Raw genomic sequence first — 15,879 nt, 5'->3', positions numbered from 1 at the left:
TTACAAAAAAAGCACACAACTTCCTAATGCCACTAGCCCTTGTGCACCAGTCTCTATGTGCCACATTGTTAAGTAGCTTCCAGAAATCCAAATATACTACACGTACAGATTCTTCTCTACAGTATCTATTATGATTGAATGATCCTGAAAGACTTCTGGCAAATTTGTCAAACATGATTTACATATCATAATACTGTGTTCACTTGGTTTGATTACAGTATGGCTCTAAAAAAGCTGAAGAAGTGAAGTTTTTCAGGAAGTGATTCTTGAGAACTAGGGTGATGGTGGACATATAAAGTGGCTTCAGGAGGCGTGGGTTCAATAATGAAGTAAGGTTGAAAGTATGCATGCTGAACTGTAATACTGCAAACAATCTATCCTTTAATCTCAAGGCTGGTGTGAGGTTGTGGTTAGGGGAGGGACAGTAAAATAAACAGCATAGCATAAATTCTGAACAAATAGTCCACATGGAATGAATAATTTTGGCCGTCAGTTTGTAAATGGAGTTAATAGGTGCTGTAGTGTCACCTACTGTTGAGGTATCTGCACTAAGACTTATTCATTCTTGGCAAACTTTACCTAAACAATTCATTCTCACTTCCAAAGATTACATAGACTATAGAACATGATAGCACAGTACAGGCCCTTCAGCCTTGATGCTGTGCCAAACTTTGAACTTACTCTAGAATCAGTCTAACCCTTCCCTCCTGCATATCCCTCCATTTTTCTATCATCCATGTGCCTATCTATAAGTTTTTTTAAATGCCCCTAATATATCAGCCTCTAACACCATCCCTGTCAGTGTGTTCCACACACCCACCACCATTAGGTTAGCTATTTCCAACCTGGGAAATATTCTCTGGCTCTCCATTCGATTTATGCTTCTTATCATCTTGTACACCTCTATCAAGTCACCTTTTGTCCTCTTTTGCTCCAAAGGGAAATGCCCCAGCTTGCTGATTCTAACTTTATAAGACATGTCCTCTAGTTCAGACAGCATCCTGGTAAATTTGCTCTGCACCTTCTCTAAAGCTTCCACAGCCTTCTTATAATGAGGTCACCAGAACTGAACACCATATTCCAAATGTAGTCTACAGATACAAAACAATCACATGAGGTGTGAGCAAATCTTGACATGGAAAAGTACTAAACAGGGAATGTGTATCATTATAATCCTTCAATTTATTATAAACATTCATCACCAAATGGTCTTTACTCTTACCTTTCCTCTAGTCGCCCCATTTCCTTAGAATTTGTTTTAATTCCAAAAGGAGTGACAACACGCTGCTCTTCTCCTTGCTCAGCTTTCTCTTCATTGATTGGAGAAAGATTTCCAGGATAGTTTTCATGCTCCAGGATACACTCGTCTAAAGAAATGATAGATTTAATTAAAACAAACGGAATTGTTTTCAACAGTTTATCACCTTCATCCAGTAAGTATAATCTTTTAGCACTTGATATCCTCCAGAGGTATTTGACAGAGTCTGGCATGATGCCTTATGGGCCACCCTGAAGAAATTCAACTTGGGGCCGAAGCTGATTCATACAATCCATCAGCTTTACACCAAGGCAACCAGTGCAGTACTCGCTCAGGGCACCATCGGGGAGTGGTTCCATACCTCTGTAGGAGTCCGTCAGGGCTGCCTCCTCTCCCCCACTCTCTTCAATGTCTTCGTGGAACAAATCATGAGTGGTTCCATACCTCTGTAGGAGTCTGTCAAGTCTGTCTCCTCTCCCCACTCTCTTCAATATCTTTCTTGAACGAATCATGAGTGTTGCCCTTGAAGATCATGTGGGCATAGTCAGCATCAGAAGGAGGAACATCGCAAACCTAAGATTTGCTGATGACGTTGATGGACTTGCAAGAAAAGAGGATGAATTGGCCAACCTGGTCAGCCATCTTGGCAGAGCCTCCACAAAGTTTGGAATGGAAATAAGTGCCGAGAAAACCAAGCTCATGGCAAATGCCAATGGTGCCATCACAACAGACATCTCAGTCCATGGTCAGAAACTTGAGACAGTGCCTGGGGGCAATGATCAGTGATGAAGGATCAAGACCAGAAGTCCTGGCAAGAACCGCACAGACAATGACTGCACTATCCAAACTCAAGACAATATGGAGGGACAGAAACATCACCATGAAGTACAAGATCAGACTCCTGCATGCATTGGTATTCTCCATCTTCCTGTACGCATGTGAGACATGGACCGTCACAGCAGAGCTACAGAGGAAGATACAGGCATTGGAAATGAAAGCAACACACATCAAAGTTGCTGGTGAATGCAGCAGGCCAGGCAGCATCTCTAGGAAGAGGTACAGTCAACGTTTCAGGCTGAGACCCTTCGTCAGGACTAACTGAAGGAAGAGTTAGTAAGAGATTTGAAAGTGGGAGGGGGAGGGGGAGATCTAAAATGATAGGAGAAGACAGGAGGGGGAGGGATAGAGCCAAGAGCTGGAAAGGTGATTGGCAAAGGGGATATGAGAGGATCATGGGACAGGAGGTCCAGGGAGAAAGACAAGTGGGGGGGGGAACCAGAGGATGGGCAAGGGGTATAGTGAGAGGGACAGAGGGAGAAAAAGGAGAGTGAGAGAAAGAATGTGTGTATAAAAATAAGTAACAAATGGGGTACGAGGGGGAGGTGGGGCATTAGCAGAAGTTAGAGAAGTCGATGTTCATGCCATCAGGTTGGAGGCTACCCAGACGGAATATAAGGTGTTGTTCCTCTAACCTGAGTGTGGCTTCATCTTTACAGTAGAGGAGGCCGTGGATAGACATATCAGAATGGGAATGGGATGTGGAATTAAAATGTGTGGCCACTGGGAGATCCTGCTTTCTCTGGCGGACAGAGCATAGGTGTTCAGCAAAGCAGTCTCCCAGTCTGCGTCGGGTCTCGCCAATATATAGAAGGCGACATTGGGAGCACCGGATACAGTATATCACCCCAGCCGACTCAGAGGTGAAATGTCACCTCACCTGGAAGGACTGTTTGGGGCCCTGAATGGTGGTAAGGGAGGAAGTGTAAGGGCATGTGTAGCACTTGTTCCGCTTACAAGGATGAGTGCCAGGAGGGAGATCAATGGGGGGGGATGGGGGGGACGAATGGACAAGGGAGTTGTGTAGGGAGCGATCCCTGCGGAAAGCAGAGGGGGGGGAGGGAAAGATGTGCTTACTGGTGGGATCCTGTTGGAGGTGGCGGAAGTTACGGAGTATAATATGTTGGACCCGGAGGCTGGTGGGGTGGTAGGTGAGGACCAGGGGAACCCTATTCCTAGTGGGGTGGCGGGAGGATGGAGTGAGAGCAGATGTACGTGAAATGGGGGAGATGCGTTTGAGAGCAGAGTTGATAGTGGAGGAAGGGATTGAATTTCCAACATCTGCAGAATTCCTGTTGTTGGCATTGGAAATGAGATGCTATTGCAACAACTTGGGCATCTCATACTTGGACCGCATCACAAACGAGCAGGTCCGCAAGACCATCCAGCACCACACTGGCCCCCATGAAGAGCTTCTCACAACGGTGAAGAAAAGAAAGCTGAGATGGTACGGCCACGTAACAAGATCCAGTGGCCTTGCAAAGACCGTTCTACAAGGAATTGTGGAGGAGAGAAGAAAGAGGTAGACAGAGGAAAAGATGGACGGACAACGTTAAAGAATGGACAGGGGAAACATTTGCGGTGATCCAGGCTCTGGCACACAACCGCAACAGATGGAACAGACTGGTGCAAAGCTCGTCATGATGGTGCCACCAGGAGTTAAGGGCGCAAGGCAAGGCATCCTCCAACCATACGCATGTATACAGCAAAATGAAACATCTGTTGCTCTGGGGCCAAGGTAAAAAACACATGACATACAGTCACAAACTCGAGGAAGTCTGAAGATACTGGAAATCCAAAGCAACATGCACAAGATGCTGGAGGAACTCAAAAGGTCAGGCAGCATCTATGGGAAAGAGTAAACAGTCAACATTTCTGGCTGAGACCTTTCATCAGGATTGACACGTACTGCACACAGCACATATTGGTAGATCCAGCATATACAGTACAAAATAATATTAGGACAGGCTGTGCGGCTTGGCCTAAAGATTGATGGCTGTGTCTGGGATGTTTTCCTGCAGCAATGTTTCTGTAAGAACATGCACACAGCAGTTCCTCATCTCGTGCTAGGTCACCTACAGTTGGAGGCAATCCAGTTTGACTTCCAGGAAGCGACCAATGAGGACAAGAGAGCTGGTCGGCGGGGGTTAGCCTTTAGGAAAGTATGTGGTGGGTAACTTATGGCAAAAATGAGAATGAGATGATCAAATCTCATTAATTTGATCTCGTTAATTTAAATGGTGATGCACAGAGATACGTGGGCTTCTCTGGCTCCAATCATCAAATAGAAATAATACAGACATGATTGCTGAGTGGATAAGCCTGACAATAAGAGGAATGGACATTTCAGAAGGATAGAAAAGCAGATGAGATAGCTCTCAAAATGAAGGATGTTATAGGAAATTATTGTGGCTCATGACCAGGAAGAAGTCTGTCTGGAGAAAAAGCACAGAAGTCATTGCTGAGATGAAACATCTGGCCTGTCAATCTGTGGATACTATTGTAATATCAGTACTTGCCTTTGTTCCAGAGTGAACAAACGGAGTCATTTCCCTCTCAACAAGCTGGCAAGATTCTGACCACTCACTTGCCAGAAAAACCATTCCCACTCCAATATAGAGAGTCACTCACTTTGCCCCAGGCTACATGGAACCTTCCAGCATTTGTGTTGACTGGTGATTTTCCTCTAGGAGGCAGCTAAATGAGTGAGACACTAGAAATGACTGGGTTCTGTAGCTCAGTCTGGTACTCAGTGAGGAGGAGCTACACGGAAGTGAGACGTAAAATGTACTAGCTCAGGATAAAGAGATCGGATCTGAATCAGCAGAGCCTTACTCTCTTGACATGAAGAACTACTTCCCCTTCTTCCCGTAACCATTGATGCCCTTACTAATCAAGAACCTGTCACTCTCCACTTTAAATAAAGATTACCCACTCACTTGGCCTCTACAGATGTCTGTGGCAAATGAGTTCCACTGATTCACTACTCTCTGGCTAAAGAAATTCCTCTGTTCTAGAGGGACATTTTTCTATTCTGAGCCTATCCCCTCTGATCCAAGACTCAGGTAAGATGGAGGCGTGTTTGGATGCAGTGGCCTCTTGGGGACCAACCGAAGGTGTTTTTTTCTTTGTTAAATATCTTTTTAATGTTTGCAGGACCATACTGGACTCCAAGAATTTCAGGTGCTGCAGATCTACCCCATCAGTGATCTGCACATTGAACAGAAAAGCTGGTTTGGGTGTTGGAGGAGCTGGACTGAGTTTAAAGGTGATCCACTGGGTGCAGACCTTGTTGTTGATTGCTAAAGGAAGGCGTTGAAGACACCACAGATGGTGCGCAGAGGAGGCATGCAATATAACCACAGGTGATGGTCTTGGACGTTTCTCTTGCGATTGCAAGACCCTGTTGGACAGTGATAATATAAGATGCTGCAGAAGTGTTACTGTTGTTTGGTGGCGTGACAGGCGGTGGGGAAGTGCGTAGCTTTAGTTGTGGTGAGCACTAGGTCTCAAGCCACGGGCTTGCCTGCTGCTGCAGTCCAGGAGAGTTGGTGTAGCACTGGCCTCTCCTGTCAGTGCTACCCTCCAGTGTTCGATCAGTGGAATGACAGGTTGGTTTGCAGTGGCTGCACACTGCCAAGAACTGCACCATCACTCTGTGGGACATGTGGCTCAGGGACTTGGGCTATATATATGTTTTTTTGCGTGACTATGTTTTTCTTGCTCGCTATTCTGATTCATATGCTGTGTATGTTTTGCACCTTGGCTCCAGAGGAACACTGTTCCATACAGTTACATTCATTTATGGTTGAATGATAACTAAACTTGAATTTGATTTGATTTGACTCCCCCACCTTCTCTCTACCTCCACTCCATCTAGGCCTTTCAATATTCAATAGGTTTCCATGAGATCCCCCTTCATTCTTCTAAAGCCCAGTGAATACAGGCTGAAAGCCTTCAAATGCTCCTCATATGTTAACCCTTTCATTCCTGAGATCATTCTCGTGAACTTCCTCTGAACCCTCTCCAAAGCCTCAACATTAAATCCTTACTTAAGTATTCTAGTTCTCTTGAAATGAAAGCTAACATTTGCCTTCCTTACTACTGACTTAACCTGCAAGTTAATCTTTAGGGAATCCTGTACAAGGACTCACAAATCCCTTTGCACTTCTGATTTTTGAATTTTCTCCTCATTTAGAAAATAACCCACATCTTTATTCCTTCTACCAATATGCATAACCATACACTTCCCTACACCATGTTCCACGAGCTATTTCCTTGTCTATTCTCCTAATCTATCTCAGTCCTTCTGCAAGTTCCCTACTTCCTCAACGCTATCTGCCCCTCCACCTACCTATGTATCATACACAAACTTGGCCGCAATTCCATCATGCAAACCTGGGCTGTTTCTCGGAAGCAGCGGAGGCTGAGGGAAGATCTAATAGAGGTGTAAAGAAATAGTTAAATGTGATTGCTGCTTGGTATATGCAAAAAGAAGATGGAAGTTTGTAAGATAAAGTGCTGTTAGCTTGGAGAGGGATTGGTTTCAGAAAGTACAAGAGAACCAGTCCACAGCAATGTTTTGAGAAAGTTAAGGCAGTACAAGTCAACTGCCATAACAGTGGAAGATGGTGAAAAACATGTTTTCATGGGAAGGTGAGGTCATTTCGTAGGTACATGGAAAAGTACCAGTGTGAGGAGTTTTGAAGGGTATAAAAGGGGCACCTTCTTGGCACAGGAGCAGAGAGTTTTGTCCGAGGCTAGGCTACAGCTGGTGGCTAATGGTGAGATAGGCAACAGTACTTCAAGAGAGTCAGAGTATGTCAAATCTGAGTTAGACTTAGACTTAGAGAGACAGAGAGCGAGAGACAGTGGGAGAGACAGAGGGGAGAGAGACAGAGAAAGAAAGACAGAGAGACAGAGAGAGAGAATTGTTTTTCCTTTTGTTTTCACTTGCTCTAGTTCGAAAAAGTGTTTTCTTGTGGCCTTGAACACCTGTGCCATCTCCTTTTCGTTATAAATACATATGCAAATACCCTGAGCTGAACCAGAAAAGAACACAAATCTAATTTTAAAATTTTTGTTTACAAGATTTTGAGAGGGATAGGTAGAGTAGAGTAGACAGATAGTATCTTTTTCCAAGGATTGAAATGCCTAATACCAGAAGACATGCATTTAAGATGAGAGGAGTAAAGGAGATGTGAGAGGCAAGTTTTTCTTTTACACAGAGAGCGGAGGGTGCCTGGAATACATGGCCTGGAGTGGTGGGGGAAGGCAGGTACATGGGGGACTTTTAAGAGGCATTTAGATAGGCACATGAATGTGAAGAAAATGGAGGGACATTAACATTGTGTAAGCATAAGGAATTAGTTTGGTTAGCCATTTAACGACTAATTTTATTTGGTTCAACACAGCATTGTGGGCCAAAGGGCCTGTTCCTGCACTACTGTTTTATGTTCTATGTGAGATGTCGAGTAGTTGTCCAGAGGAAAGGCCATACTGGATCTGGTGCTAGGCAATGTGTCAGATCCCTCAGGATCCCTGAGACTTTCACAGACAGTGAATAGACCCTAACTGCAGTCAGCTAGATGGGTTGATGTGTGTCTATTTTAATGTAAGACATATCAGAAACAAGGATGATGAACTTAGAGCATAGGTCAGTACATGGAACTCCCCGACCTTAAGATGGAGCTTCCCTAGCCTTGGACAGGGATAGAAATAGATGGTATGGGAAATTATTTATTCGGGGGAGAGTGAATTATGATGCGATTAGGCAAGAAGTTGCAAGTGTAAATTGGGAACAGATACACTCAAAGAAATGCACAATTGAAACATGGAGTTTGTTAGGGAGAGGATAGGTTTGTCCCACTGAGGCAGAGAAAGAATAGTAGGATGAAGAAAGCTTGGTTGACAAGAGACATAGAACATCTAGTTAAGCAGGAGAAAAACTTACTTACTGTTTAGGAAGCAAGGATCAGACAAAGCTCTAGATAATTACAAGGTAGGAAGGAAGGAGCTTAAGAGTGGACCAAGGAGGCATGAGAAGGCCTTGGTGAGTAGGAGTAAGGACACCAAGGTATTCTACGTATATGTGAAGAACAGGACGATGATTAGAATGAGGACAGGGCCATCAGGGATAGAAAAGGAAACACCTGCCTGGAGTTGGAGGAAACAGGGGAAGTCCTTAATGAATACTTTGCATCAGAGAGGGACATTTCCTTCAGAGAGAGACATTCCACGTGGTCACAGGGTGAGTGTACAATCTCCTTACAGACAGAGGCAGGAATTGAACCTGTGTCTGTGACACTTTAAACTGTTATGCTAACCACTATGCTACTGTACTGCCCCATTATTACATTAAGATGCTCCACTTTATCTTGTTATATAAATGAGTAATAAATGCTGTGCTTGCACAAAGTGCCCATATTTTATAAACTGTTGTTCTCAGATTATTGTTGAACATTATTCCTGATTTTAATAGGAGACAAAACGTCGACTGTACTCTTTTCCTAGATGCTGCCTGGCCTGCTGAGTTCCTCCAGCATGTTGTGTGTGATGCACATGCCGTAAGTTACTTGGAGTTTTAATCAACTGAGTCCTTTCTCTGTTGAACCACACAAATGCCATTATTGACAGAGTGAGGTAAAGTACATACTCTGAAAAACTTTTGTGAAATTACCTACTTCTTGCCTCTTATTCAACTGGCACATGAATGATCTCCAGGAAGAAATTTATGGTATGTTTTTTTTTCCTTGATGAAAGGTCAAATGCTATAAATTGAGAGTTCTGAACTTTCTTTGCCCACTGTTGGTTTGGACTGTAGAATTGTTATTTTCCTTGTAGTGTAACTTTCTTGTGCTTGTTTGTATTTTTATAAAATCACCTATATACATGTGATTATTCAGAGCTTTTCATTGGTCACAATTACCTCTGTATTTTTTCTGGAAACCTCTTGCTATTAGTGGTGGTTGTCACATTATTTGAATCTGGCTATTTTATTGTTTGACTGTTATCTGTTGACTCTCAACGGAATTAATGGTCTGGTATAAGAAGATTACCTTTGTTCCTTCTCTTTCTTTTCTCTGACATTTAGGCTCTCTTCCTCTGCTGCTTCCCTGCTCTCTCTTTTCTTTTCCCCTCTCATCTCTCACCATGGTTTTCCCCTTCTTTCCATTGCTCTTTGTTCTTGTAATGCTTAATAAAATAATCATAAGCAACAAATTCCATGCCTCATTCCTGAAGAACCTTCGGATCGTAGAAGTATCAGGATCCACCACCAGCAAACAGACGTTTATCTTACCCACACTTGTTTCTGGTTCCTTTACTTGTGATTTCTGTCTGGATGCCTGGCTCTTGAGCTTTCCATTAGCTGAACACTGAGTCAGAGCACAATATTCAGCAGTTGAATCATCTGTCAGAGAAATAAAATGAAGCAATTATACTAGCAGTAACTTGTTAACACAAGATTTCAAAACTGATAGATCACAAGTACAAAACTAAATGCTTATTAAAAGTAGTCATCAACATTATGTGCTGTGTCATCTGATGCAGGCAATCAGGGTCTTTCCATGACCACAATTGTTCTTGGCAAATTTTTCCACAGAAGTGATTCGCTTTTGCCTTCTTCTGGGCAGTGTCTTTACAAGACAGGCAACTCCAGCCATTATCAATACTCTTCAGAGATTGTCTGCCTGGCGTCAGTGGTCACATAATCAGGACTTATGGTATGCACCAGCTGCTCATATCACCATCTACCACCTGCTCCCATGGCTTCATGTGATCCTGATCGGGGGCTAATCAGGTGCTACACCTTGCCCAAGAGTGACCTGCAGACCAGCGGAGGGAAGGAGAGCCTTACACCTCCATGGGTAGAGACATATCTTCACCCTGCCACCCCAAAATAGTAGGAAAGTTGAAAAAAATAATATCTCTGAAGAACATGTTTACTCATACATAAACCTTTGAATTAAACACCAAATCAGAAAACAATGACCCAATTCGAATTTGTTATCTCCATTGTACGAGAGACCACATCATGTGCGGAAAATGAAATACACCAACTAGAAGAAGTGCAAGAGAATGGCGGGTTTTCCTGGAAGGTCTTTCTGTGTCCGTGGATAACGGGGAGGGGCACAGCAAAAGGACGGGTGCTGCAACTTCTGTGGTTACATTTAGAAATACATTGAGAAGGGATCAAAGATCAATTTTATTTACAAGTATTAGGAACTTACTGTGTGTGTTGGTCAGAGCATAAAATGTAACAAAAAGGAACAATATTCAACAACTATAAACAACAAAGAATTATATAAAAATAGAATTAGACATTAATGTACAGATATGGAATAAAATTTGAATGAATACATAAATACCAGCATGTATTCACAATGTAAACAGCATTTATAAAAAGGATTTAAAGTCTTTACAGTGTAGTGCAGAGATAGGGATAATAGAAAGGGGGAGGGGGGAGTTAGAGCAGGGCTAACTAGAATGGTTGGTCAGATTAACTGCCTGGGGGAAGAAACTTTTAAAATAATGTAAGGTTTTTGTTTCAGGAAATAGCCTATAGCGGTTTCCAGAAGGGAGCTTTTGTAGAAGACAGCTTGCATGGTGGGTACTGTCTGCAATGAGTTTTCCAACCCACTTCATTGTCCTGAACACATACTGTACATGTCCTGCAGAGATGGTTGACTGCAGCCAATGACCTTTTGTGCTGACCTGACAGCTTGTTGTAGTTTTCGTATATTGTGAGAGGGTGCTGCTCTCTATCACGGCAGTGTAGAATTGCTCGAGTATGTTCTGGGAAGAAGTACATTCTGAAACTATATACAAACAAAACCTAACAGATTTCTGGATCATTGGGACCTCTTCTGCAGCAGGTGTGACCTGTACAAAAAGGACGGGTTGCCCTTGAATCCGAGGGGGACCAATATCCTGGCAGGAAGGTTTGCTAAGGCTGTTGGGGAGAGTTTAAACTAGAAATGCTGTGGGGTGGGAACTGAACTGAAGTGACAGAGGAAAGGAAGGTTGGCTCACAAATAGAGAAAGCTTGGAGGCAGTACAAAAGGGAGGATAGGCAGGTAATAGAGAAGGGATGAGCTCAGTCCGATGGTCTTTTTTAATGCGCGGAGTATTATGAATAAAGCGGATGAGCTTAGAGTGTGGATCAGCACTTGGAGCTATGATGTTTTGGCCATTACAGAGACTTGGATGGTGCAGGGGCAGGAATGGCTACTTCAAGTGCCAGGCTTTAGATGTTTTAGAAAGGACAGGGAGGGAGACAAAAGAGGTGGGGGCGTGGCACTGTGGATCAGGGATAGTGTCATGGCTGCAGAAAAGGAGGAAGTCATGGAGGGATTGTCTACGGAGTCCCTGCAGGTGGAAGTTAGGAATAGGAAGGGGTCAATAACTCTACTGGGTGTTTTTTATAGACCACTCAATAGTAACAGGGACATCAAGGAGCAGATAGGAAGACAGATTCTGGAAAGGAGTAATAATAACAGGGTTGTTGTGGTGGGAGATTTTTATTTCCCAAATATTGATTGGCATCTCCCTAGAGTGAGGGGTTTAGATGGGGTGGAGTTTGTTAGGTGTGTTCAGGAAGGTTTCTTGACACAATATGTAGATAAGCCTACAAGAGGAGAGGCTGTACTTGATCTGGTATTGGGAAATGAACCTGGGTCAGATGTCAGGTCTCTCAGTGGGAGAGCATTTTGGAGATAATGATCACAATTCTATCTCCTTTACCATAGCATTGGAGAGTGATAGGAACAGACAAGTTAGGGAAACATTTAATTGGAGTAAGGGGAAATATGAGGCGATCAGGCAGGAACTTGGAAGCATAAATTGGAAACAGATGTTCTCAGGGAAACGTAAGGAAGAAACGTGGCAAATGTTCAGGGTATATTTGCATGGTACATTCCTGAGGCATGGAAAGGATGGTAGGGTACAAGATCCGTGGTGTACAAAGGTTGTTGTAAATCTAGTCAAGAAGAAAAGAAGAGCTTACGAAAGGTTCAAAAAACTAGGTAATGTTAGAGATCTAGAAGATTATAAGGCTAGCAGGAAGGAGCTTAAGAATGAAATTAGGAGAGCCAGATGGGGCCATGAAAAAGCCTTGGTGGACAGGATTAAGGAAAACCCCAAGGCATTCTACAAGTATGTGAAGAGCAAGAGGATAAGACGTGAGAGAATAGGACCAATCAAGTGTGACAGTGGAAAGTGTGCATGGAACTAGAGGAAATAGTGGAGGTACTTAATGAATACTTTGCTTCAGTATTCACTACGGAAAAGGATCTTGGCGATTGTAGGGATGACTTGTAGTGAACTGAAAAGCCTAAGCATGTAGATATTAAGGAAGAGGATGTGCAACACTCACAACACGCTGGAGGAACTCAGCAGGTCGGGCAGCATCCGTGGAAACCATCTGTCGATGTTTCGGGCTGGAACCCTTTGTCAGGACTGTAGAGGGACAGGGCAGAGGCCCTATACAGAAAGTGGGGGAAGGGTGGGAAGGAGAAGGCTGGTAGGTTCCAGATGAAAAAGCAGTAAGGGGAAAGATAAAGGGGTGGGGGAAGGGAGGCAAGGAGGTGATAGGCAGGAAAGGTGAAGAAAGAATAGGGGAAAACACAATGGGTAGTAGAAGGAGGCGGAAACATGAGGGAAGTGGTAGGCAGCTGGGGGAGGGGGCAGAGTGCCATAGGGATAGGGGAAGGGAGGGGGAGGGAATTACCAGAAGTTGGAGAATTCTATGTTCATACCAAGGGGCTGGATACCTAGACGGTATATGAGGTGTTGCTCCTCCAACCTGAGTTTAGCCTCATCATGGCAGTAGAGGAGACCATGTATGGACATATCCGAGTGGGAATGTGAAGCAGCGTTGAAGTGGGTGGCAACCAGGAGATCCTATCTGTTATGGCGGACGGAGCGGAGGTGCTCGACGAAGCGGTCCCCCAATCTGCGTCAGGTTTCACCGATGTAGAGGAGGCCACACCGGGAGCACCGGATGCAATAGATGACCCCAACTGACTCACAAGTGAAGTGTTGCCTCACTTGGAAGGGCTGTTTGGGGCCCTGAATGGTGGCAAGAGAGGAGGTGTAGGGACAGGTGTAGCACTTGCGCTTACAGGGATAAGTGCCAGGTGGGAAATCCGTGGGGAGGGACGTGTCGACCAGGGAGTCGTGGAGGGACCGATCCCTGCAGAAGGCGGAGAGGGGTGGAGAGGGAAAGATGTGCTTAGTGGTGGGGTCCTGTTGAAGGTGGTGGAAGTTGCGGAGGATATTGTGTTGGATCCGGAGGCTGGTGGGGTGGTAGGTGAGGACAAGGGGAACTCTGTCCCTCTTGTGGTGGCGGGAGGATGGGGTGAGAGCCGAAGTGCGGGAAATGGAGGAGATGCGGGTGAGGGCATCATTGATGACAGCAGAAGGGAAACCACAATCCTTAAAGAAAGAGGACATTTGAGATGTCCTGGAATGGAAAACTTCATCCTCGGAGCAGATGCGGTGGAGACAGAGGAGCTGGGAATAGGGAATGGCATTTTTGCATGTGGCGGGGTGGGAAGAGGTATAGTCGAGGTAGTTATGAGAGTCAGTGGGCTTGTAGAAGATGTCAGTAGACAGTCTCTCTCCAGAGATGGAGGCCGAGAGATTGAGAAAGGGGAGAGAAGTGTCTGAGGTAGACCATGTGAATTTGAGGGCTGGGTGGAAGTTAGAAGTAAAGTCGATGAAATTGACGAGCTCAGCATGGGTGCAGGAAGCAGCACCAATGTAGTCGTCAATGTACCGAAGGAAAAGTTGGGGAGCAGTACCAGAATAGGTTTGGAGCACAGACTGTTCCACATAACCAACGAAGAGGCAGGCATAGCTGGGGCCCATGGGAGTTCCCATAGCTACACCCTTGGTCTGAAGAAAGTGGGAAGAGCCAAAAGAGAAGTTATTGAGTGTGAGAACCAGTTCTGCCAACTGGAGGAGGGTAGTGGTGGGGGGGAACTGGTGAGGTCTATTATCCAGAAAGTAGCGGAGGGCTTTGAGGCCTTCTTCTTTGAGGGCTTTGAGGCCAACACATTATCCTCCGCAACTTCTGCCACCTTCAACAGGACCCCACCACTAAGCACATCTTTCCCTCTCCACCCCTCTCCGCCTTCTGCAGGGATTGGTCCCACCTGGCACTTACCCATGTAAGTGCAAGTGCTACACCTGTCCCTACACCTCCCATTCAGGGCCCCAAACAGTACTTCCAAGTGAGGCAACACTTCACTTGTGAATCTGTTGGGGTCATCTATAGCATCTGGTGCTCCCGGTGCGGCCTCCTCTGTATCGGTGAAACCCGACGCAGATTGGGGAACAGCTTCATCGAGCACCTCCTCTCTGTCCATCAAAACAGACAGGATCTCCCAGTAGCCACCCACTTCAACTCTGCTTCCCACTCCCATTCAGATATGTCTATACATGGCCTCCTCTACTGCCATAATGAGGCTAAACTCAGGCTGGAGGAGCAACACCTCATATACCGTCTAGGTAGTCTCCAGCCCCTTGGTATGAACATAGAATTCTCCAACTTCCGGTAATTCCCTCCCCCTCCCTTCCTCTATCCCTATGTCACTCTGCCTCCTCCCCCAGCTGCCTACCACCTCCCTCATGATTTCACCTCCTTCTACTACCCATTGTGTTTTCCCCTATTCTTTCTTCACCTTTCCTGCCTATCACCTCCCTACTCCCCCTCCCCCACCCCTTTATCTTTCCCCTTACTGGATTTTCACTTGGAACCTACCAGCCTTCTCCTTCCCACCCTCCCCCCACCTTCTTTATAGGGCCTCTGCCCCTTCCCTCTACAGTCCTGATGAAGGGTTCCGGCCCAAAACGTCGACTGATCATTTCCACGGATGCTGCCCGACCTGCTGAGTTCCTCCAGCGTGTTGTAAGTGTTGCTTTGACCCCAGCATCTGCAGATTATTTTGTGCTTAAGGAAGAGGATGTGCTGGAGCTTTTGGAAAGCATCAAGTTGGATGTCACCAGGACCGGACAGGATGTTCCCCAGGCTACTGTGGGAAGTGAGAGAGGAGATTGCTGAGCCTCTGGCGATGATCTTTGCATCAAAAATGAGGACGGGAGAGGTTCTGGAGGATTGGAGGGTTGCAGGTGTTGTTCCCTTATTCAAGAAAGGGAGTAGAGATAGCCCAGGAAATTATAGGTCAGTGAGTCTTACTTCAGTGGTTGGTAAATTGGAGAAGATCCTGAGAGGCAGGATTTATGAATATTTGGAGAGGCATAATATGATTAGGAATAGTCAGCATTACTTTGTCAAAGGCAGGTCATGCCTTACAAGCCTGATTGAATTTTTTGAGGATGTGACTAAACACATTGATGAAGGTAGAGCAGTAGATGTAGTGTATATGGATTTCAGCAAGGCATTTTACAAGGTACCCCATGCAAGGCTTATTGAGAAAGTAAGGAGGCATAGGGTCCAAGGGGACCTTGCTTTGTGTATCCAGAATTGGCTTGCCCACAGAAGGCAAAGAGTGGTTGTAGACAGGCCATATTCTGCATGGAGGTTGGTGACCAGTGGTGTGCCTCAGAGATCTGTTCTGGGACTCCTACTCTTTGTGATTTTTATAAATGACCTGGAGGAGGAAGTGGAGGGATGGGTTAGTAAATTTGCTGATGGCACAAAGGTTGGAGGTGTTGTGGATAGTGTGGAGGGCTGTCAGAAATTACAACGGGACATTGATAGGATACAAAACTGGGCTGAGAAGTGGCAGATGGAGTTAAACCCAGATAAGTGTGAGGTG

The 15,879-nt window shown here is 45.1% G+C and overlaps 1 protein-coding gene across 1 annotated transcript in view; it reads right to left on the bottom strand.

The window, feature by feature from the left end:
- The window catches only part of LOC134351179 (centromere protein J-like), a 434,406-nt gene that overhangs the window by 393,827 nt on the left and 24,700 nt on the right, over window positions 1–15,879 (bottom strand). Inside the window, exons 4-5 of the mRNA XM_063057290.1 lie at window positions 9,396–9,506; window positions 1,223–1,367 (exon numbers count right to left, since the gene is read on the bottom strand). Coding sequence (XP_062913360.1) covers window positions 1,223–1,367; window positions 9,396–9,506 — 256 coding nt within the window. The remainder of the gene's footprint in view (window positions 1–1,222; window positions 1,368–9,395; window positions 9,507–15,879) is intronic.

The sequence above is a fragment of the Mobula hypostoma genome, chromosome 8 (assembly GCF_963921235.1).
Source record: "Mobula hypostoma chromosome 8, sMobHyp1.1, whole genome shotgun sequence".
Lineage (NCBI taxonomy): Eukaryota > Metazoa > Chordata > Chondrichthyes > Myliobatiformes > Myliobatidae > Mobula > Mobula hypostoma.
The sequence above is the reverse complement of the archived record's forward strand: the minus strand, read 5'-3'. Positions and strand labels throughout refer to the sequence as shown.